Source organism: Loxodonta africana, chromosome 9 (assembly GCF_030014295.1).
Source record: "Loxodonta africana isolate mLoxAfr1 chromosome 9, mLoxAfr1.hap2, whole genome shotgun sequence".
Lineage (NCBI taxonomy): Eukaryota > Metazoa > Chordata > Mammalia > Proboscidea > Elephantidae > Loxodonta > Loxodonta africana.
The window spans coordinates 76547125-76570978 of record NC_087350.1 but is presented as its reverse complement, the minus strand read 5'-3'; the positions used below and the strand labels follow the sequence as shown (position 1 = coordinate 76570978).

At 37.5% G+C, this 23854-nt stretch overlaps 1 protein-coding gene across 3 annotated transcripts in view; it reads left to right on the top strand.

Moving 5' to 3' along the window:
• INVS (inversin) overlaps positions 1 to 23854 on the top strand; it is a 164428-nt gene that overhangs the window by 65101 nt on the left and 75473 nt on the right. For all 3 annotated transcript variants that reach the window (XM_023545097.2, XM_003407840.4, XM_023545096.2), the window contains exon 4: positions 21505 to 21678. In XM_023545097.2, the coding sequence (XP_023400865.1) occupies positions 21505 to 21678 (174 nt within the window). The remainder of the gene's footprint in view (positions 1 to 21504; positions 21679 to 23854) is intronic.

Here is a 23854-nt window from a genome sequence, read left to right as displayed (position 1 = left end):
AAAGAATCATTTCAGATTACTACGAAAAATTGTACTCTAACAAATTTGAAAACCTAGAAGAAATGGATGAATTCTTGGAAAAACACTACCTACCTAAACTAACACATTCAGAAGTAGAACAACTCAATAGACCCATAACAAAAAAAGAGATTGAAACGGTAATCAAAAAACTTCCAACACAAAAAAGCCCTGGCCCGGATGGCTATACTGCAGAGTTCTACCAAACTTTCAGAGAAGAGTTAACACCACTACTACTGAAGGTATTTCAAAGCATAGAAAAGGACGGAATACTACCCAACTCATTCTATGAAGCCACCATGTCCCTGATACCAAAACCAGATAAAGACATTACAAAAAAAGAAAATTACAGACCTATATCCCTCATGAACATAGATGCAAAAATCCTCAACAAAATTCTAGCCAATAGAATCCAACAACATATCAAAAAAATAATTCACCCTGATCAAGTGGGATTTATACCAGGTATGCAAGGCTGGTTTAATATCAGAAAAACCATTAATGTAATCCATCACATAAATAAAAGATAAAAACCACATGATCTTATCAATTGATGCAGAAAAGGCATTTGACAAAGTCCAACACCCATTTATGATAAAAACTCTTACCAAAATAGGAATTGAAGGAAAATTCCTCAACATAATAAAGGGCATCTATGCAAAGCCAACAGCCAATATCACTCTAAATGGAGAGAAGCTGAAAGCATTTCCCTTGAGAACGAGAACCAGACAAGGATGTCCTTTATCACCGCTCTTATTCAACATCGTACTTGAAGTCCTAGCCAGGGCAATTAGGCTAGACAAAGAAATAAAAGGCATCCGGATTGGCAAGGAGGAAATAAAGTTATCACTATTTGCAGATGACATGATCTTATACACAGAAAACCCTAAGGAATCCTCCAGAAAACTACTGAAACTAATAGAAGAGTTTGGCAGAGTCTCAGGTTATAAAATAAACATACAAAAATCACTTGGATTCCTCTACATCAACAAAAAGAACATTGAAGAGGAAATAACCAAATCAATACCATTCACAGTAGCCCCCAAGAAGATAAAATACTTAGGAATAAATCTTACCAAGGATGTAAAAGACCTATACAAAGAAAACTACAAAGCTCTACTACAAGAAATTCAAAAGGACGTACTTAAGTGGAAAAACATACCCTGCTCATGGATAGGAAGACTTAACATAGTAAAAATGTCTATTCTACCAAAAGCCATCTATACATATAACGCACTTCCGATCCAAATTCCAATGTCATATTTTAAGGGGATAGAGAAACAAATCACCAATTTCATATGGAAGGGAAAGAAGCCTCGGATAAGCAAAGCATTACCGAAAAAGAAGAAGAAAGTGGGAGGCCTCACTCTACCTGATTTCAGAAGCTATTATACAGCCACAGTAGTCAAAACAGCCTGGTACGGGTACAACAACAGGCACATAGACCAATGAAACAGAATTGAGAACCCAGATATAAATCCCTCCACGTATGAGCAGCTGATATTTGACAAAGGACCAGTGTCGGTAAATTGGGGAAAAGATAGTCTTTTCAACAAATGGTGCTTATCCATTTGCAAAAGAATGAAACAGGACCCATACCTCACACCACGCACAAAAACTACCTCCAAGTGGATCAAAGACCTAAACATAAAGACTAAAACGATAAAGATCATGGAAGAAAAAACAGGGACAACCCTAGGAGCCCTAATACAAGGCATAAACAGAATACAAAACATTACCAAAAATGATGAAGAGAAACTCGATAACTGGGAGCTTCTAAAAATCAAACACCTATGCTCATCTAAAGACTTCACCAAAAGAGTAAAAAGACCACCTACAGACTGGGAAAGAATTTTCAGCTATGACATCTCAGACCAGCGCCTGATCTCTAAAATCTACATGATTCTGTCAAAACTCAACCACAAAAAGACAAACAACCCAATCAAGAAGTGGGCAAAGGATATGAACACACATTTCACTAAAGAAGATATTCAGGCAGCCAACAGATACATGAGAAAATGCTCTCGATCATTAGCCATTAGAGAAATGCAAATTAAAACTACGATGAGATTCCATCTCACACCAACAAGGCTGGCATTAATCCAAAAAACACAAAATAATAAATGTTGGAGAGGCTGCGGAGTGATTGGAACTCTTATTCACTGCTGGTGGGAATGTAAAATGGTACAACCACTTTGGAAATCCATCTGGCGTTATCTTAAACAGTTAGAAATAGAACTACCATACAACCCAGAAATCCCACTCCTCGGAATATACCCTAGAGATACAAGAGCCTTCACACAAACAGATATATGCACACCCATGTTTATTGCAGCTCTATTTACACTAGCAAAAAGCTGGAAGCAACCAAGGTGTCCATCCACGGATGAATGGGTAAATAAATTGTGGTATATTCACACAATGGAATACTACGCATCGATAAAGAACAGTGACGAATCTCTGAAACATTTCATAACATAGAGGAACCTGGAAGGCATTATGCTGAGCGAAATTAGTCAGAGGTAAAAGGACAAATATTGTGTAAGACCACTATTATAAGATCTTGAGAAATAGTAAACCTGAGAAGAACACATACTTTTGTGGTTACGAAGGGGGGGGGGGGGAGGGAGGGAGGGAGAGGGTTTTTTATTGATTAATCAGTAGATAAGAACTGCTTTGGGTGAAGGGAAAGACAACACTCAATACATGGAAGGTCAGCTCAATTGGACTGGACCAAAAGCAAAAAAGTTCCCGGAATAAAATGAATGCTTCAAAGGTCAGCGGAGCAGGGGCGGGGGTCTGGGGAAAATGGTTTGAGGGGACTTCTATGTCAATTGGCAAAATAATTCTATTATGAAAACATTCTGCATCCCACTTTGAAATGTGGCATCTGGGGTCTTAAAGGCTAACAAGTGGCCATCTAAGATGCATCAATTGGTCTCAATCCACCTGGAGCAAAGGAAAATGAAGAACACCAAGGTCACACAACAACTAGGAGCCCAAGAGACAGAAAGGGCCACATGAACCAGAGACCTACATCACCCTGAGACCAGAAGAACTAGTTGGTGCCCGGCCACAATCGATGACTGCCCTGACAGGGAGCACAACAGAGAACTCCTGAGGGAACAGGAGATCAGTGGGATGCAGACCCCAAATTCTCATAAAAAGACCATACTTAATGGTCTGACTGAGACTAGAGGAATCCCGGCGGCCATCCTCCCCAGACCTTCTGTCGGCACAGGACAGGAACCATCCCCAAAGACAACTCATCAGACATGAAAGGGGCTGGTCAGCGGGTGGGAGAGAGATGCTGATGAAGAGCGAGCTAATTATATCAGGTGGACACTTGAGAGTGTGTTGGCAGCTCTTGTCTGGAGGGGGGATGGGAGGATAGAGAGAGAGGGAAGCTGGCAAAATTGTCACGAAAGGAGAGACTGAAAGGGCTGACTCACTAGGGGAAGAGCAGGTGGGAGTACGGAGTAAGATGTATGTAAACTTATATGTGACAGACTGATTGGATTTGTAAACGTTCACTTGAAGCTTAATAAAAGTTAATAAAAAAAAAAAAAATCCTTCCTGCCTAAACCAAAACCAAACCAAACCCATTGCCATCAAGTCGATTCCGGCACATAGCAACCCTATAGGACGGAGTAGAACTGCCCCATAGAGTTTCCAAGGAGTATCTGGTGGATTTGAACTACCAGCCTCTTGGTTAGCAGCCATAGCTCTTAACCACTGCACCACCATGGCTTTTGTTTCCTGTCAAGCCTTCCTAATACATGGAGGAATTGAAATTTCAAGTGGGTCTTAAAGAAATGTCAAACTTAGGGAATGGAGATAGGGGATAGGATTTCAGGCAGAGGAATTAGAGTGAGCAAAGATTGAAAGGCAGAAGTAGCCACGCAGTTTTTAGAAACATTGAGGAAGTGAAATTCATTTCAGAAGAGAATGAGAGAGAGAGATTGGAGTTCCCTATCACACAAATTTTTTTCTTTCCTATTTAATCCTAGTTCTTTCCATTTCTCTTTTTCTGTTCTACTTCATTTCTTTTCTTTTCCTCTTTCTCCCCTATTCTTTCTTTCCCAGATTACATGTCTATAGTTTAAACCTTCAAGTATCACACAGTAGCAGCCATAGAGTTTGCTGACTTACATTGATGGCCTTCAGAATTAAAGAAGCTGCTGCACCTCCTTTGTTTCGACTATTCCTCTAGTGGGTCTGCAGAGTCATTCTTGAGCTTGACTCTATTACTGAGTAGACTCATTCATAAATTTAGTCTCCTTGGACGAACTAGATTTATCCTGGGTTGCCAGAAATCCTCCTCAGACGCGCATGACTGCACTTGGAAGCTCTGAGCTTTAGAGCCCTGTTTACTGCCACCTGATTCTAACCAACCAATATCCCTTACCTGTTTGCAGAGGAGAGTTAAGGATGTAATAGGGAATTTGAGCTAGTGGTGAGCATGAAAGTAATGTGATGGCCTTGATGGACATGTTGGAGGCAGTAAGATTCCTCATCATAGCTATACACAGATTATATATCCTAAGATATAAAATATAAAGTCCAGCATACATTTGATGTTTAGCATCTGTAGCATTATGTGAACCATTTCCAAGCACGTATTAGTTATTTTGGGTAAAGAAAGTTGAAAGGAGGCTTGACTGGAAAGAATCTCTGCTTCAGGTATACCCTGCAGTTTGTTTTCTGGCATTCATTCTCAGTATTTTATTTTACTCATTACCCAGTAGCTTGACTTTTTGCTGCTGTTGTTGCTTTTGATAACTGCAATCTCAAGTAGTCTTCTCCTTGGCCTTGTTAGAGTTTTTACTCAAGTATATTTTCCAAAGTTTATTCAAGAAAAACATGAGGTTCGGCATTAAACAGTTCTATGTTTCTTATTTTAAAAAATCACGAAAGCTTAAAAGGACCTTGAATATCATTTCCTGTAGCATTTCCCAAAGCTGCTTTCTTAGAACAGCATTCCCATGAAATGCTGTGTGAAAAATGGATATCATGGTCAAATAAGTTTGGGAAATAATGCACACTCCTCTTTGGGAATTCACAATGCATATTAGCATCTTAAAGGCTCTGAGAAGTCATGCAGTTAAAAAAAAAAAACCTGTTAATTTTTTTTTCATACGGAATTTCTCATAATCGTTTGATCTCAATACTTTTTTTTTTTAGCATAAACCTAATAACATCTTAAGGAAGTGGTGATCTATAAAAACACTTTGATAAATACTAGTTTATGACTTAATTGAACTCCCTCATTTCACAGTTGAGGAAACCAAGGCCCGGAAAGTTGTCTTACTCGTCACACCTAAAAACAATTCCTTACACAAAGTAGTGATCAATAATTGTTTGGTAAGTTGAAATTGAATGATATGTTTAGATACCTTGTTAGAACCAGGACCAGACTCTAGGTGTCCCGACCTTTAGTTATAGGTACAGCATTTAGTAATGATAATACAGTTCAACTTACATTTACCACTATTTAAACTGTTGATACATAAAAACAAATTTGTCATATACTGGCTGAAAGGGCAAACTAAAAAGTTGAATGGCTTGTGAGTGTTTTGAATTGTTTTAGACTGCAGCTCTCTATCTTTTTTGTCTGTAACAGTGTCAAATGTTGGTCTCTTGATACTGGTTAAAGCACTCTGGGTTTTGAAAAACCAGTTCAAGTCTGTCTAAAGGCATCTGAAAGGGGAATTTTCTGAAGCTTTTTCTATTCCCATGATTCTCACAGAATTCTTCAATTCATTCTAGTCTAGAAAGTAATGGATATTCCTTAAAGAAGTGCTAATCCCAAAGTGGCCACAGAAAGGCAGATTTTCCCACCTCTGGATAGGTTTCTTTTTTTGTTTGTTTTGCTACTTTTTTTTTTTTTTTTCTTTTTTAAAACATGCTTGGTATTTTATCCCTAAGGTAAAGTTTCTTTTTTCATAAAATATTGTACCATATATAAGAAACACTCTCAGAATTTTTGTTTCTCAGGACCACATTTTGGCATGACTTTTTTTTTGTTGTTATTACATACTTAGCCAAGTCATTATCATCAAAGAAGATATCTTAGAGTGAAATTCTTGAATTGCAGTTGACCTTTCTGGTTGGCAGTCAGCTTTAATTATATAGTATCTTCTGTGTTGTCTTACAACAGGTCTTATTTCGTAGGAAACTACCATTTGTCAAGAAAGAAAATGTGGCCATGGGAAAGGGATGTGGAGTGAAGGAAAAATCCTGTGTCCTTTGTTTTGTCATCAAAAGCCATTACATAGTTTTTATTACTGAAAATAAATATGTATCATGATTGGTGTATGGGGGTTCGCATTACTGTCAGAAGTTTTTATGAGCACTCTGCTGGTTACTTGATACAGCCAGTATATTGTACTATGTTTTCTCAACTGCCTTTGTAAACACAGTAGCCTTAATAGATCATTTTGAAAGAAGCTACCATCCTGCAGTATCTGTTGGTTGCCTTCTTTCAGGTTTCTGACACGTCCTTAATCTGATGCTCAGCCTTGTCATTTGGATCAATAGTAAACCAGATAAGATGTCTTTTACTTGCAAGGCTATAGCTATAAAAGGTATTTGAAAAATAAATTCACTTTTTATGTCCATGCCACAAACCCGGGGAGTACTAATTTGTCATTTGTCTCCCCAGCTGTCTGTAAACAGTTAAATTGGTTATTGATGAGAATAAGGTGAATTATACTTGAAACCAGAGTAATATAGAAATAAACTTCATGGTAAATTTCTAAGGTTCCTACAAAAATTTGGGTGACATCCATTGGCATATCATAACTTTAATTTGTATTTTAGAATAGTGAGTTTTCTAGTTTTCTGCTACAAATCATCAATGATAATAACAATTATACTTTATCAACCATGCTTTTTTGTGTTTTTAAACCATGCTTATACATATTATTTAATCTTCATAACCTCTGCAAGTTGGTAACTTTCCATGTTACAACTTGTGATGCATTTGTTATCCATTCAATAATATTTATTGAGTGCTTTCTATATATAAGGTACCACGCTAGGCACTACAGATTCACTTTACTTAAAATGTTAACTATAATAGAAGATGTTGGACTTATTTTACTGCTGGAAGGAATCCTGGAAATCATCTACTCCAACCCTATCATTTCATGGGAAACGAAATCACAGTTTATGACTCAGCTATTTTAGTGGCGATATTTTTTCCAATATTTTATATAAACTGATAATCTTTTTAAAGTAAAAAAAAAAAACAAAGACATAGTTAAATAATATTTTTGAATTTGTATTTCCTCATCCATGAAGTGCAGCTAATTCTGGCTTTTACGGTGGGGATGCTGTGAATATTAATTAAGGCATGATGATGGAGCATTTCAAAGTATAAGTGGAAGCTAAGGATAAGTAACACTCCCTTTAGACGAGACACAAAGGGAGTGTATCAAAAACCATGGTTATCTCAGGTTTGTGAGGTGCAGGCTATCATTATGTTCTTCTTTATACCTTACTTTTGAAATTCCTTTAATGAATATGTTATTATTTTTATAACAAAAATTAAGAGTTATTTTTAAAATCACTGCTTATTCCAAATAAAAAGTTCTGTGTATAGTTTGATGACATCTGTAAAAAAAAAAAATGACCTCCAATGTTAAACAAAAAAGGTGTGGAAGACTTTGAAATGTGGCGTCTGGAGTCTTAAATGCTAACAAGCGGCCGTCTAAGATGTATCAATTGGTCTCAACCCACCTGGACCAAAGGAGAATGAAGAACACCAAGGTCACACAATAACTATGAGCCCAAGAGACAGAAAGGACCACATGAACCAGAGACTTACATCATCCTGAGGCCAGAAGAACTAGATGGTGCCCGGCCACAACCGATGACTGCCCTGACAGGGAGCACAACAGAGAACCCCTGAGGGAGCAGGAGAATAGTGGGATGCAGACCCCAAATTCTCATAAAAAAACCAGACTTAACGATCTGACTGAGACTAGAGGAATCCTGGCGGTCATGGTCCCCAAACCTTCTGTTGGCCCAGGACAGGAGCCATTCCCGAAGACAACTCATCAGACATGGAAGGGCCTGGACAATGGGTTGGAGAGAGATGCTGATGAAGAGTGAGCTACTTGTATCAGGTGGACACTTGAGAATGTGTTGGCATCTCTTGTCTGGAGGGGAGATGGGAGGGTAGAGAGGGTTAGAAACTGGCAAAATTGTCATGAAAGGAGAGACTGGAAGGGCTGTCTCATTAGGGGGAGAGTAAGTGGGAGTATGGAGTAAGGTGTATATAAGCTTATATGTGACAGACTGACTTGATTTGTAAACGTTCACTTAAAGCACAATAAAAATTATTAAAAAAAAAAAAAAGACGTGGGAGGAAACGCATCGAAATGCTAACAGAGTTTGAGGTAGGCTTAGGGTAACGGAATCGAAGGTGATCTTTTGTTTTACTTTCTCTGTTTTCCAAGTTTTCAGTAATTTTATTTATTTAAAAAATTTTAATACATATAAAATATATAATTAATTTTATATGACTTTTTAAAATGTGTGTTTATTTCCAATTGGTCCACAAGGGGCTTGAGGAAGATACTAAAATGCTGATTTAAGAATTATGATATGCTTTTGCTTAGAGGAACTGTTTTAGAGTTAAAACATAGCTATAGCAAGCAGGACACTTACCTGGGATAAATGGCAAGATGGCACATCTAAAATAGCTTTTAACCTCAGATTCTTTTGTCTCCACTCCAGCCACTAAACTGTGGCACTGTTCTTTATCAGCTCAATTTCCTCTGTCTTAGTTTCAAAGAAAAAAAGTCTAGAATGGTGACAGAAAGGCCTAGAATGAGGAGCAGTACAGAGGTCAGGGTTTGATTTGTAGACGGAGTTGGGTTGTGATATGACAAAAAGATGGCAAGTTTTGAGACAAGGAGATGCAGGTTTGAATTCACCACTGTAAGGAACCTGGCTACCATTTGAAAAATATTCATAGTTACTGAGTCAGATTACTAGTTAGTGCTAACCATTTAATTAACACTTTTAATGCATAGTCTGTGTGAGGTTCATTAAAGGTTTCTGAGTTTAATTGAATTTATACATCTCTCTGTACTTTTTTTTTTCTGTACATTTGCCTTTCCCACTGTTAAGAAATCCCATCCATAATGTGGAACTGAAGTAGAGAAGGCAACAGATGGAGTCAATCAGTTCTTTGAAACAGTTTCCCCAAAGACACACATCTTAGCCGAGTAGATGAATTGATTTTTTTAAACTGTTAAGATCAATAAAACTAAGGTATGAACTACTATACGTTGTTGGAGAACTCAAGATGGAACGTAACGTAAGACTTGGGGGGCTTCAAAGGAACCAGGATGTAAACAAGATTGGTTAATTTTAACTTCTGAAATTTTGTATTAAAACATGATGTTTTAATAACTATGCTTGCAATGTTCACTCAGAGAAGGTTGGTGAAAGACAGGGAGAACAGAGCAGACAGATTAAAATCGGCATTAAACAGCACTAGGAGCAAATGTCTTAATATTTCTTTACTTGAAACAAACATGGTCAAATAAAAGATGTTCTGTTTACAAAGACTTACTTTTATGGTGAGAAAGGAGCAATAATGATATCTTGAGAAGGAAACCAGTATTTATTGAGCACTTTCTATGAACCAGTCACTATGTTTTTCTTTTTTGCCAATGTGAAATCTGAGCCTTTGAGAAGTAACTTGCTGACAGTTAATACAGTCAGTAAAGAACCCAGACCTCACTGATTTTAAAGTCTATTCTCATTTAAGTACACCATTCTGCCTTACCATGAGGTGGCATTTCTGAATGTCCTAATACTTGAACTTCAATATGCTAGGAAAATGAATTTTTTGTATGAGGAAAAATGAAATATACTCAAAAATTATTACTCAGTGGTTGGGGAAACTAAAAATACTAGTAATTAAGTTATTGTTTGAGGTAGCTAGAATAAAAAACGTTTAGTTTTGAAGTACCAATGAAAAGTATTTTTCTTAGAATCATAGAGTCAAAGAACATTAAGCTGGGAGAGCTTTTAGATTATAATCTAACCTCCACAATTTTCAAATGGTAGGAAACTGAGACTAGGTCAAATTAAATTATTTGCCTTTGAATGTGAGAGTGATCTGGCAGAGACCTTTCTCCTGTCACTGCCTTACTTAAACCCCTTAGTGCTGCATCAGAAGTCTGAAGGGAAACGTCCAAACTTCGTAGCCTGGCATCTTTCATCATCTAGTCCTTTCTTACCTTTTTGGCTTTAGCTTCTTCTGTCCCCTTTCTATTCTGTCCTCGGGTATACTATTTGAAGTTATTCTAGCCACCTCTTCCTCACCCTCATTCCCAATGCACAATGCCCTTGCACATTCAGCTGCCTCTCTCAGGAATGCTTTTCTTCCTGCTTTTAGCTGGCTTAGGTATATAAGCTTTAAGATGCAGCTCAGGCACTGTCTTCTCCAAGAAACCTTTACCAACCCCTTGAGACTGGTTAAGGTGCCTCTCTTCAGAATCCTTGCCACTGCCTATCCTTAGTCTATCACAGGCTGGTTTCATTGTAATACAGTGGTGAACAGTATTTACATATGGCTTTTTCCCTATTTTTCCCTATATACTGTGGCCAAAGTGAGGGATAGTGTAGAGATTATTCATTGCACTGTGTAATAGGCAAACACAAGGGACTTGATACACACAATTTACTAATGTTGCCTTTAGAATTTCTATATAGGAGGAGTTTATGGGGGCAATTTGATTGGATGGGGTGGGAGTAAGACTTAAGCTGTCTTTGTGTAGCATTCTACATAAAATTCAGAAAATACCATTTTCCATATCAAAGAAATGAGGAGGGGAAACAAGATAGGTACACTGAGGTGTGCTAAAGCATTAGTGATCTCAAGTCAAGATCCAGCTCAAATCTACTACATGGTCTTCCCTGATCTAACCCCTTACTCTTCCCTCAAAGGACTAGAAGCACATCTTCTATCCTGTGACACTTATACTCTGTTTTTGTACGTTTTTATAGTAAGTACCCCTGCTTGCTTGTATGTGAGTGTACATCTGTATCTTAATTATCTTTTAAAACCTTCCACAGCCTTTTAGTATAGTGTCTAATACAGAGTAATTACATAAATAGTAACTGTTGAATGTTGCATGAATGATTGAATTAGGTCAGTGCTTCTCCATCCTGATTTCATTTTAGAATCATCTTCAGAGCATTTTTTAAAATATTAATACCAAAGTCTCCAGAAATTCTTATTTCATTGATCTGGGATGGGAATAGACATTTTTTTTTTTTCCTGAAAGCACCCAAAATTAAGAACTAGAATTAGGTTCTTTGTTGAAACTGCAGTTCTCCAAGTGTGGACTTTTGGACCAGCAGCACCAGCATTACCTAGAAACTTATTAGAAATGCAAATTCTTAGGGCCGCACACCAGACCTAGTGGATGAGAAACTCTGGGAGAGGGCTGCAGCTATCTATTTTAACAAGCCCTCCAGATGACCCTGATACATGCTAAAACTTAAGAACTACTGGTTTAGGACAAAACAAATGCTCTCATAAAAATAAAATATCAACTATGAAAAGCAAAATGCATTTCACAATCATCCCAAAAGGTGGTGCCATTTTAAAGCACTACTCTATAAACAAGTGAGGATGCCTCACAAACACAATGGCATTGTGCCTGTGGAAATAAGCATCACAGCATTTTATAATTGTTTCGAAACTCATTTTTTATAGCTTCCTCTGTATGAAATACTGTCCAGGGAGAAAACTAATTTTCATCATAATCTAAGTACAATAGACTATATTAGGCAGGAAAAGCACATGAAAATTCTGGCATTGGATAAGGAAGCCTCAGAGTCAAGGATACTTTTCCATAGTTCCCTCTCAGAGAAAAGCCCCCTTTTTTTTTTTTAATTTTAGACAGTAACATTTTCTATCGTACCATTTGACTATGTGCCACTTAAAAGCTCTGTCTATTCCTATGGAAACCAAGTTAGTGGATGGAGCCAAGGCTTGGAGGAGGCATTGGGAAAAAATATTAGAAGAGTTCAGCCACAGAGCAACTAAAGATGTTGCCTTTCTTTCAGTCAGATCCTCTTTGAGAGCCAGAATCTGTTTCAAGCCAGAGAGATGTTCTTGGCTGATGTATTGTCTAGCTCCTCTGCCAGATGGATGAACATCTTAAACTTGGAAAATAACAAATAAAACTCCTATTCTGTCTTTGAAGCACCATTCTTAGCCTTTGCTTAGAGAATTGTCAAATAGCTTTTTTTAAAGCCTTTTAAAGATTTGCTTAATATATCAAGTTAGTGATGTAGTTACCATCAAAGTTGTTGAGTAATTTGAAATTTAATCTATAGAACAAAAAACATTTAGGCTTGACAATCGTAAGTATAAGAAAAGAGGTAAAATATCTACAACTGGCAAAAGTATTGCAGATTTCATTTCTATAGCTCAGTGGATTTGTCTTTCAAAAACTTGGGCTTTTATAACTCTTTGCTTTCCTGTCTGATGCCAGCAATTATGAAGATTCACTTTAAATAAAAGACCTAAAACTAGAGTACAGCCAGATGACTAAATCAGTTGAGGCAAGACAATGATCCAGGTAGAGGAAGGACCCATGCTTTCCAACCCATTCATACTCCGTATGGATATGGTGGTGATGTCTCATAGTCTAGGTAAAAAACGATACCAGATTGCATTGTACTGAGCCCTTTATGTGGATATTTAAATTACGTTTAGGTTTCAGGTAGAATGGAGGGGCTTGGATTTTCAGTTTTGTGTTCTTTCATTTATGCAAGAAAATTGCTGTCTTTGGAGAAAACAATTTAGGGAACTATTAATAGAGATGACTCATAAACCTGTATTTTGAACCTAGCCATGTCCTTTAAGCTTCAGATCCACATATATCCTTTTTTTTCTTTTTTTGCTAGATATTTCTACATAGATTTTCCTCAGACATCTCAATCCACAAGTTAAGAAATAGAACTCAAAAAGTCTTTATTTCTAACCATATTTTTTCTTCTATCTTTGCAATTGTTGGCATCACCTTCCATCTCATACCCACTCAGGAATCCTCTTATATATTTCTCTAATCTCTCCCCTTATTGCCATTTAACTCTCAGCGTTAAATCTGGATTGCTATGGTAACCTACTAACTGATCTCCCTGCCCAAAGATTTGTTCCCCTCAAGTTAATCTTTCCCATAGTCTCCAGAGTGATTTTAAAAAAAACCCACAGATCCAATCATGTTATTGCCTTCTTAAATTCTTCATTGGCTCTCCATTGCTTGTATGATAGACTCTCCGTTATCTAGCTCCTGCCCACCTCTCTAATCGTATTTCTTCTTATACTGCATTTCATATCACAATTATAGATTTTATGTAGGTCTGTGATTTGATTTAAGCTACATACAAAATAAGAAGTTAGCCTTTTATCATTGGATGATGACAGTAGACACGAGACTCCAGATTCAGAGATAAAGGACTTTATTACTCACAACCCAGCAAGAAGCAGGAGCACCTGTATGTTTGCATCAGTTTCCCTTGCCTCCAAGAACCACAGGGGAGAAGCAGAAGGGCCAGATGGAAACCTTACATGCAATGGGATTCTGTCATAGCTGAGGAACACTAAACTCTGGAAATCTATTGCTTTCATAGTAAGCAGTAAGCAAGCATGTTCTTTATCACCGTGGAGAACATTACCCTGAGAAATGGCCTCCATAAAGAGCAGTCAAGACGTTGTATTCTTAGCATAGCCAGTTAAATATGCAGGGAGGCACAGAGCCCCTGGTAGATTGCCTCTCCCGACAAACCATCCCTCTTTCCTACATGTTCTTGACATGAGTATGCTACTGCATCAGCTACTGTGATTAATCTGGCCGGTAAAAAAAAAAAAAAGTAGATGCTGGCAAAAGACGTGAAATTCCCGTCAGAGACAAAAAAAAAAAAAAGAAAATTTAATTACTGATGGCCTAGCAAATAGCATGAACACCTGCATGTTTGCACCAGTTCCCCTTGCCCCCAAGAACCTTGGAGGTGATACAGAGGGCCCAGATGGACACTGTGCACACAGTGGGTTTGCATGACATCTGAATAATGCTGAATTTGGGGGAATTTTCAGCTTTTAAAAAATAATAAGCCAGGAAGGAGACCTGGTGGCACAATGGTTAAAGCACTCAGCTGCAAATCAAAAGGTCAGTAATTTGAACCCATCAGCTGCTCTTGTGAAGAAAGATGTGGCAGTCTTCTGTAAATATTTACAGCTTTGGAAACCCTATGGGGCAGCTCAACTCTGTCTTATAGGGTCACTATGAGTTGGAATCAACTTAACAGTGGGTTTGAGTTTTTTGTGTTTGAAGTAAGCCAGCCCTTTGTCCTGGAGGGGACATTACCTTATCCCTCAAGATTGCTCTGTGCAAACCCAACCCTGAGAAATGGCCACGGTAAAGAGCACTGAAGGCTTTGCATTCTTGGCATACCAGTAAGAACATGCAGGAATGCTCAGGGCTCGTGGCAGATTGCCTTTCCCAATACTATTTGTAGTATTTCCAAGACTCGTTTGTGTCTGCAGCCATTACAGAAAAGTTTTATTAATATCTGTGTCCTATATACTTCCTAGGGATAGTGATTCTCTTTCAAAATTAATATAGCAAATGCCTTAAGAGTTTATAAATATATAATTATATAGATATCATTAGAATTAATAATAACAAATTATGTTTTTATTATTTGCATCTCAATTTTAAGTAATGTATCTTTTGGTATATAATATGATTAGAATTTAGAATGAAATATAACAGAATGCCTACCTTACATTTGTTTGTGCTATTATACATATAGTTATAATATTTCCATGAGGTGAAGGAGGTTGACTTTGGTCCAAGTGGATAATATTGTTTCCAGACCCAGCCTTCATAGATAATATCTGATGGATCTCTGTCCTTTGGCGTAGTAGAAGCTGGTGTGATCACATAGCTATAAACACCCCAGGGTTCCAGCTAAATTCCTATTGGATGTGCCCTTGTTGGTCCTATATCATTTCCCACATTTCTCAATGTAAAAAAAAAAATCAGAAAAACCATACTTTACAGCATTACAACTATTTTTACTTTTACCTGTCCCTAACCTTGGATCTCTCCTTAATTGCTAGCTGAACTGTGTACACTGCCTATAGTCAACTCTTTTAACTCTTTCTATGTACATGCCCACTAACGTGGGCCGTTTTGGGTCTCGCTTGACCATCTATGTTCTGTTGCCTTCTCCACACTGGAAAACTGTTCATAATAATACTAGGAATCAGTTACTGAGCATTTACTTTGGGTACTGTTCTAATTACAAATACTATCTTTTTCATATGTGTAATAATCCCAGGTACTATTATTATCCCCATTTTACACTTGAGGAAATAGAGGCACAGATCAATAGTTTATGTAATCTGTAAAAAAAGTTTCTTTGATGCTTCTTTAGGAAGCAAAGATGAAATTGAAGTCAAAGAGTTTAGTAATAAGTAAAATGAACTGCAGATATTTTACTATTGCCTGCTTCATAACAAGGCCCAAGAATGTTTGTTGAATAAATGAATGAGTAAATATTATTATTAAGATGTACCAGATTTTGTGTAGGTAGTCCCCAGAATAATGTAAAATGTAAGTATGCCAAGCATTGTGTCTATAACTTATTAGCTACCCACCCAACAACACTTCTCCTTCCCTTTTCCTCTAATCTCAGAATCAAAATGATTGTCTGATTGAACATCTTTAAAAGGTCATGATGAATTATTCTGCAATATTTGAAATGTTATGCTCAGAAAGGTCAAACCTTATTTTTTGGTATGAACTGCCACATAGATTTGTTTTTCCTGGGCACTTTCTCTTTTTTCAAAGAAAAGATGGCAAGAGATTTGGAGCAGAGTGCCCTCTTGAGGAAATTTTAGCACCTTCCTTCTCAAGAGCTGGCATTGGACAAAAAGAATAATCCAGATAAATGATATACTGTGAATGAAGCTCAGATAAATGAAGCATTAATAAGTACAAGTAATCAAATACCAGATATGAAAATTAAGACCCTTAACTGTTATGATCTAATATCACAAACTTTAAAAAGAATTTTTAAAGAAAAACAAAAACCTGTAGAAGATATTTCATTTCTTCTTATTCACTTAGTCCTTCAAGTAATACTTATTAAGAACCTGTTTTGTTCCAGGAACTATGCCAAGCACAATGATCAAGAAAATATACTCCCTGCCTTCATGGCATGTACAATGTATGAGGGAGATCACAGTAAGGGAAAACAAAGAAAAATATATGTGGCTACAAATGAAGAGAAGTACTATAAAGGAAATGAAACGGTACCAGGATAAAGATTAACAAAATAAGTTCTACTTAGGTAAGGTGGTCAAAGAAAGCCTCTCTGACAGGAAACAATTGAGCTGAGACTTGAAGGACACAGAGTTAGCCAGTTAGGGAAAGAGCTGTGGGAGAGTTTTCAAGGCCCAAGGAGCAACTTGAACAAAAGCTCTGAGATGGGAAAGTGCTTAGGAACTAAGAGGAAATTAATGAGTCTGGATGTAGTCAGCAAAGAGAAGCTAGAAATTTCTGATTAGTCCATTTTTGAGTTTCCATAAGTAAATAGGCAGCATCAGTAGAAACCAAAAGACAGTGCAGAGGGAAAATAATTGTCAACTTAAGCTGTGACCGAAGAGTGAGGGTAAAATTAAAAGCATTTTTGTTCCACATGATAATGTCAGGACTAAGTATACCAAGATGCTTTCAGCTTTCTTTCATGCTTGTTGCCTCCTGGTCACAGGATAGCTATCAAATCTACCTTCCAGGCAGAAAGAAGGAAGAAGGGCTATACCAGCTGTGTCTGTCCCTTTTTATCAGTGAGAAGCAGCAAGGGAGGAAGGGAATTGGATATGGTCTTTTAGCCAATTAACAATGTTTGCCACAATGATATACTTATATCCAAACAGTTGACAGAACTACAAGGAAACGTGGACAAATATATGTGTCATTATGATTTATTAATGTGCCTCTCTCAGAGATTAATAGAGTAGATTAAAAATTAGTGAGACTTTAATTATGGTAGTGTCATGGATTGAATTGTGTCCCCCCAAAATATCTGTCAACTTGGCTAGGTCATGATCCCCAGTATTGTATGATTATCTACCATTTTGTCATCTGATGTGATTTCTCTCTGTGTTGTAAATACTGTCACTATGATGTTAATGAGATAGGTTAGTGGCAGTTATATTGATGAGATCTACAAGATTAGATAGTGTCTTAAGCCAATCTCTTCTGAGGTATAAAAGAGAGAAGTGAGCAGAGAGACAGGGGGACCTCATCCCACCAAGAAAGCAGTACCAGGAGCAGAGCACGACCCTTGGACCCTGGGATCCCTGCATCTGAGAAGCTTCTCAGCTAGGGGAAGATTGTTGACAAGGTCCTTCCTCAGGAGCCAGAAGAGAGAGAAAGGCTTCACCTGGAGCTGATGTCCTGAATTTGGATTTGTAGCCTACTAGACTGTGAAAGAATAAATTTCTTTTTGTTAAAGCCATCTACTTGTGGTATTTCTGTTGTAGCAGCACTAGATAACTAAGACAACTAAACAAACTTACAGACCGTATAAATAATACTGCTCCCAATAATTAGAAAATATACATTCATTTCAAGCACGCATGGAATATTTATAAAAATTGACCAATTTCTATACTTTAAAGCTAATCTTAACAAATGCACAAGAATTTGTCATACAGACTGTTTTCTGACCTCAATGTTGAAAATTAAAAATCAATTTAAAATATACCAGAAGATCCATGTTTAGAATTTTTGAAACGTAGTATTGGATATTGCATGGGTCAAAGGAGAAATAAAAATGGAAATAAGATATTTTGAACTGACCTACCATGAAAACTGTGTATATTAAAAATTGTGGGATACAACTGAATAAATTAGGAATAAAAGAGAAAAACTGAAAATTAATGGACTAAGCATCGCTCTAGAAGTTAGAAGTACAAAGAAGGAAATAACGAAGAATAAAAATATATAAAGTAGAAAATAAAGAAACAGTAGAGTGGAACAAAAGCAAAAACTGATTGTTTGAAAAGACGAATAAAACAGAAAGATACCTTTGTCTTTTTGAAGTAGGAACTTGAATTCTAGATGAACATGTTTGGATTTTATCCTAGAGGTAATGGGTATCCACTGACTTCTTCATTTTTTTTTTTTTTAATTAAAGAGGAAATAACAATTTTAGGTGTATCTTCAGAAGGTCATTCTTTTGGCTGTATGGGAGATTCTATGGAGGATGGCTTACAGGGAGGGAATAATCGGAGGCGAGGAGGCCAGTTAAGTGACTTTAGCAATAATTGTTCAGGTTCAACAGTTCAGATGAGAGTTAAAGAGGTCCTGAACCAGGAGCCATGACAGTGGGAATGGAATGGAGTAGATGCATATCAGAGTTCATGAAGGTAGATTGTATAGCACTTGGTTATTGAATGGATATTGAGGAAGAGAGGCAAAGAAGAGGGAGAATCAAAATTTTATTTGGCCCCTACCTATATCTTCAGCTTGATCTTCTTTCACTCTCTCCCTACAATCCCTACAGTATCGCCGCAGTGGCTTTTTTTTTTAAGTCCTTTAACTTCCCATGATTTTTCTCACCTCGTAGGCTTCGCTTATGCTGCTCCTTTTATCCATAATGCTCTTCCCCCACTCTTCCCCTGACTGCTACTCATCTTTTGGGTTTTAGTTTAAATGAAACCTCCTCTAGGAAGTCTTCCCTTAATCCTCCTAGATTAGATTCCCCCCCCAAAAAAAACAACCAAACCCATTGCCGTCAGGTCCATTCCGACTTCATAGCGACCCTATAGGGCAGAGTAGAACTGCCCCATAGAGTTTCCAAGGAGCACCTGGCGGATTTGAACTGCCGACCTTTTTAGGTTAGCAGTCATAGCATTTAACCACTAAGCCACCAGGGTTTCCAGATTAGATTACGCCCTCCTATTATATAACTCCATTGCATTTATTTGTAGTGGTCAGTATACTTGTACAATATTTGTCTTCCTCACCTAGACTGTGAGCTGTATGAGGACAAAAACCTGTTAATTTCATTCACCAAAGGATCTTCAGTATCTAATAAACACGTAAACCAAAAAAACCAAACCTGTTGCCGTCCAGTTGATTCTGACACATAACAACCCTACAGGACAGAGTAGAACTGCCCTGTAGGGTTTCCAAGGAGCGCCTCGTGAATCTGAACTGCCTAACTTTTGGTTAGTTGCTGTAGCTCTTAACCACACTGCCCCACCAGGGTTTCCAATCAACACGTAGTAGATGCTTAATAAATATATGTTAAATGAGTGAATAAATGAAGAGAATTAGAAGGAGGCAGGATAAATTATTTCACTGTATCTCCTCTACCTCCAGAAAAGCAAACAGGTTGGTCTGTTACTAGAAAGAATCTATTTTATTGATAATCAGTAATCTGGAAAATGGTGCAAAATATTTCTTTACAGTACCCATTAGTTTTTTTTCAGTCCATGCCAAGTCTGCCCATCTAATATGAACACTCCTATGGATCCCTCTTTCCTAGTCTTATTCTTTCTTATCTCTGCCCCAACCCTTGAGCTCAACTGAATCCTATCTCTGCCCCTGTGGGCAAGCAGGCAAGTCTTATACATCCTCTGCACCCTCTTTGTTGCTTTAGCTAGTCCCCTTTGTATTAGAGCCTCATGTTCTTCACAAAGAATTAGCAATGTCTTTCTTGCTAATATTGATAGTCTCTCATAGTGGAACATCAATGCCATTATAATGCTAAAAGGCCCCATTTCCAGCAAGGTTAAGAGTGGAGAGAGTCTCAGAAGATGGAACAGACAGATAACCCTGCCTGCCACTGTGCTTTGAATAAAGAAAGATAAATATTAGGCATGGCCTTAGTCACGTTCTTACATACTACTTCCTATGTTGATTCTGAAATATTTGTGGTACCAAGCATACAGAAGGCTCTAACCAGAATTGGAAATTTGGAACTAGATCTCAGGAAAGAGCTCAAAAGAACGATTTTTAAGGGAGTTTTGTTTTATTTCAAAGCTCCCATATTACATGGATATATTATATACAGTTGGCCTGGATCCCCAATACTGTATTCCTTTATCCCTGGTAGCTAAGCCGCTTTCTCCTGATGGGTCAGTTCTACCAGTTCAGATGGTTTAAGTGATAATGGAGAATATTGCCTACAAGTGGATGGGCTTACAGCGACTTCTGGGTTGGTGGTTAGGTGACCACATGAGCATGGGATCCAAACTTTGAATTAGCTGCTTCTACTTCAGTTGTACCTGTAAATAAAAAAAAGAATTTTTTTTTTTTTTGTAAATAGCTCTCCTAAAAACAAGAACAAAAAGCTAATCATATACTCCTTACTGACCAGATGACTGTGAACAAAACATTTGACTCTTTTGAATCTCAGTTCCCTCACCAGTAAAAAAACAAAACAAAACCCATTGCTGTCAAGTTGATTCCGACTCATAGTGACCCTACAGGACAGAGTAGAACTGCCTCATAGGGTTTCCCAGGGAGAGCTGGTGGATTCAAACTGGCAACCTTTTGGTTAGCAGCCAAGTTCTTAACCACTGAACTACCAGGGCTTCATCTTTAAACAGGGATTAAAAATCTCTGCTTGTTTCACAGAGTTGTTATACTTTGAACTATATAAATAATAGGTGCTATAGTGGTCAGGGGAAGGAGCTCTGATGGCATGGTTGTTAAGCACTCGGCTGCTAACCAAAAAGTTGACAGTTTCAACCCACCAGCCATTCCACAGGAGAAAGATGTGGCAGTCTGCTTCCGTAAAGATTTATAGCCTTGGAAACCCTGTGGGGCAGTTCTGCTCTGTCCTGTAGGCTCTCTCTGAGTTGGAATTGACTCGATGGCAGTGAGTTTGGTTTTGGTTATATTGGTCAGAATTGTTGGAAGTAATACATTCACACATTCCTGCTACTATATAGCAATTTGGAAAGTACATCCGAAACTGTGAAATGTTCAATCTCCTTTGATTCGGTAGTTTGGTCCCTGATAATTTATTCTTATGAAAAAATCAAAGAAGGAAAAACTATGTGGAAAAAAGATATACACTGCTGTATTTTCTATAAAAGGAAAATATTGTAAACATTCTAAATACTTACCATTAATAGAATGGTTAAATAAAGCCTGTTGCTTTAACACAATGAAATATTGTACACTATTTTTATATATTATTATACACTATATAAACTACATGTATATAGAAAACGGTTGGAAGGAAACATGAAAAACTAAAAATGACAACTACTGAAATTGTAAGTATCCTTGCTTTTTTAAATTTCTCTGAATATTATTACTCCAGCAGAATAATTAAAATACTTAAAACGTTTTAAGATTTTTTTTTTTTTTTGCCCCAAACGAAATTTCTTCTTACCATCTCTTGGGTTTTATTTAGGGAAATTATCGTTTCATGAAGCTCTTACTCACACGCAGAGCAAACTGGATGCAAAAGGATCTAGAAGAGATGACTCCTTTGCACTTGACTACCCGACACAAGAGCCCCAAGTGTTTGGCACTTCTGCTGAAGTTTATGGCACCAGGAGAAGTGGATACACAGGATAAAAACAAGGTAATACATTGTCAAGTCAAAGGCAAATGAGAACAGAAAGCAAATTTTATTTGCTTCCCTTTATAATGTGAAACCTCAAGGAAAAGGCCTAAATTACCACCCATACACATGGTAAAGCAATTCCAAGGCTACTATACTCCAGGAAGGTATTTCATTTAAATTCCGTCATTTTATTCTCATAACTATGCGTGGTAGGTAGTTTCATTTCCTTTTTTGCGGATGGGGAAACTGAAGCTCAGGAAGATTAAGTTTTTACCCAAGGTCTAAAAGGCAGAACCAAAATTCAAACCCAGATCTTCTGACTCCAAGACCCAATATTTGGTAGGTAATTGTGATAGTTACTATAGACTGTTAGGCTCGTAGTGGCCAAATGCCCAAGGCAATGTACTACGTACATAGTGGCTTAGTGGCCTGGGCTTTGGCATCAAACTCCTTGGGTTTCAGTCCAGAAGCTACCACCTACTAATTCAGTGTCCTTGGGTATATTACTCAATTTTCTCATACGCAGAAACGGGATAATAAGATCATTAAAGATTAAATGAGATAATAAACTAAGTATTTAACAAATGCCGAGTGCATACTGTTAGCTAAAACATTATTAGTTTCACTTTAGTTCTGACATTTGCTCTAGCATTTGTTGCTAGGATCTATTCTCTGCTCTTGAATTTTAATATATTGTTCGTACTGGTCTTTGTTTTGGTTGATGCTCTGATCATTTCATTCTTTACAAGAGGAGTACGGTGGGGGTATGGTCTGTAGACAAGTGCAACAATCCCCTTCCTTTCTACCAGGCACTTTTATCATAGGGAACAAAGCAGAGATACAGTCATCAGAGCTTAAGAAAAAGCAGAAACGAAGTCTCAGCAATAGAGTTGAAGCCCAGTTACAATTGAGCCCAAGAGCTCAACAGAGCTGTTGGGCAAACTGAATTTATGCTGAATCCTCCACATTTATCTCCACAACCCCCTAGCCACCATCCTCATGCCCCCCCCCCCACATGCACACCACTGACTTAGTCACCTGTACAGCAAGAGGATCCCAGCGGTTAAGGACAGGGCCTGAAAAAGATCCTATAGTTGGTGCGTTCAGTGACTATAATTATTTGAAAATTGAAGTACAGGAAGGGGAAGAAGGCCGAGCTGTTCACTATTCCCCATTAGAGAACATAGAGAATGGGAGGGAGCTTAAAGATCAGGGCCCATAGGAACCTCTCCCTTAACCAATAGAGGTTTTATTTTTCTTTCTATTCAAAAGCAGTTTTGAATCACCTACACGAATTTGCTACAGGCCTGGGTGCTGGCTGATTATTTTTCGGGTGGACACCTCTGGTTTTCAGTTTGGAAAACTCAAAATGCTATATTTTTCTTTGTGAATGCATTGCACATCTTCTTTTAGAATGAAAGGTCAGGAAACTTTTCCTGTAAAGGACCAGATATTAAGTATTTTTTTAAATAGTTTAGGCTTTGCGGGCCACGTAGTCTGTGTCACAGTTAACCAGCTAATCAACTCTGCTGTTGTAGGGTGGAAGCAGCCATAGGCAATGTGTAAATAAATGAGCATGGCTGTATTCCAGTAAAATTTTACAAAAACAAGTCACGTGCCAAATGTGACTTGTGGGCTGTAGTTTGCCAACCCATTTTAAAGTGTGTTTGGGAAGTGAAATAGTGATCAGAACTACGTATGTATATGCTGACAAGAGTCTAATAGAAAAGATAAAGAAAATGTATAAATAGCTATAATTCAAGATGGAGTGTGAACACCATAAAAGAGGTGCAGGTTGGGCTGTAGATATTGAGGACAATACTGCTTTAAGCTGGAAAGTTCAAGGAACTGATTGAGCTCAGAGGCAGAGAAGAGAAAGAGAGAGACACAAAGCCTAGAGCAGTGCTTCTCAAAATATCTGTGTTGAAGGACCCGTTTTTTGTTTGTTTTTTTAACGTCCGATCTGTTGCAGAACAATAATTTTATAACACATATTAAGAATGAATTACTAGAAAATAAAATAAAAAACAAAGATACAGGAAATACAAGCCCAAGCTTTTTACTATTAAATTTAACAGACATAAAATGAATTTCAGTAAATTTAATCAGAACAATAACAGAAACTGTACATGTTGTTTCTAGAAAATGTGCTTATATACAATTGATAATTGCTATTTTACTTGTGACTTTTTTT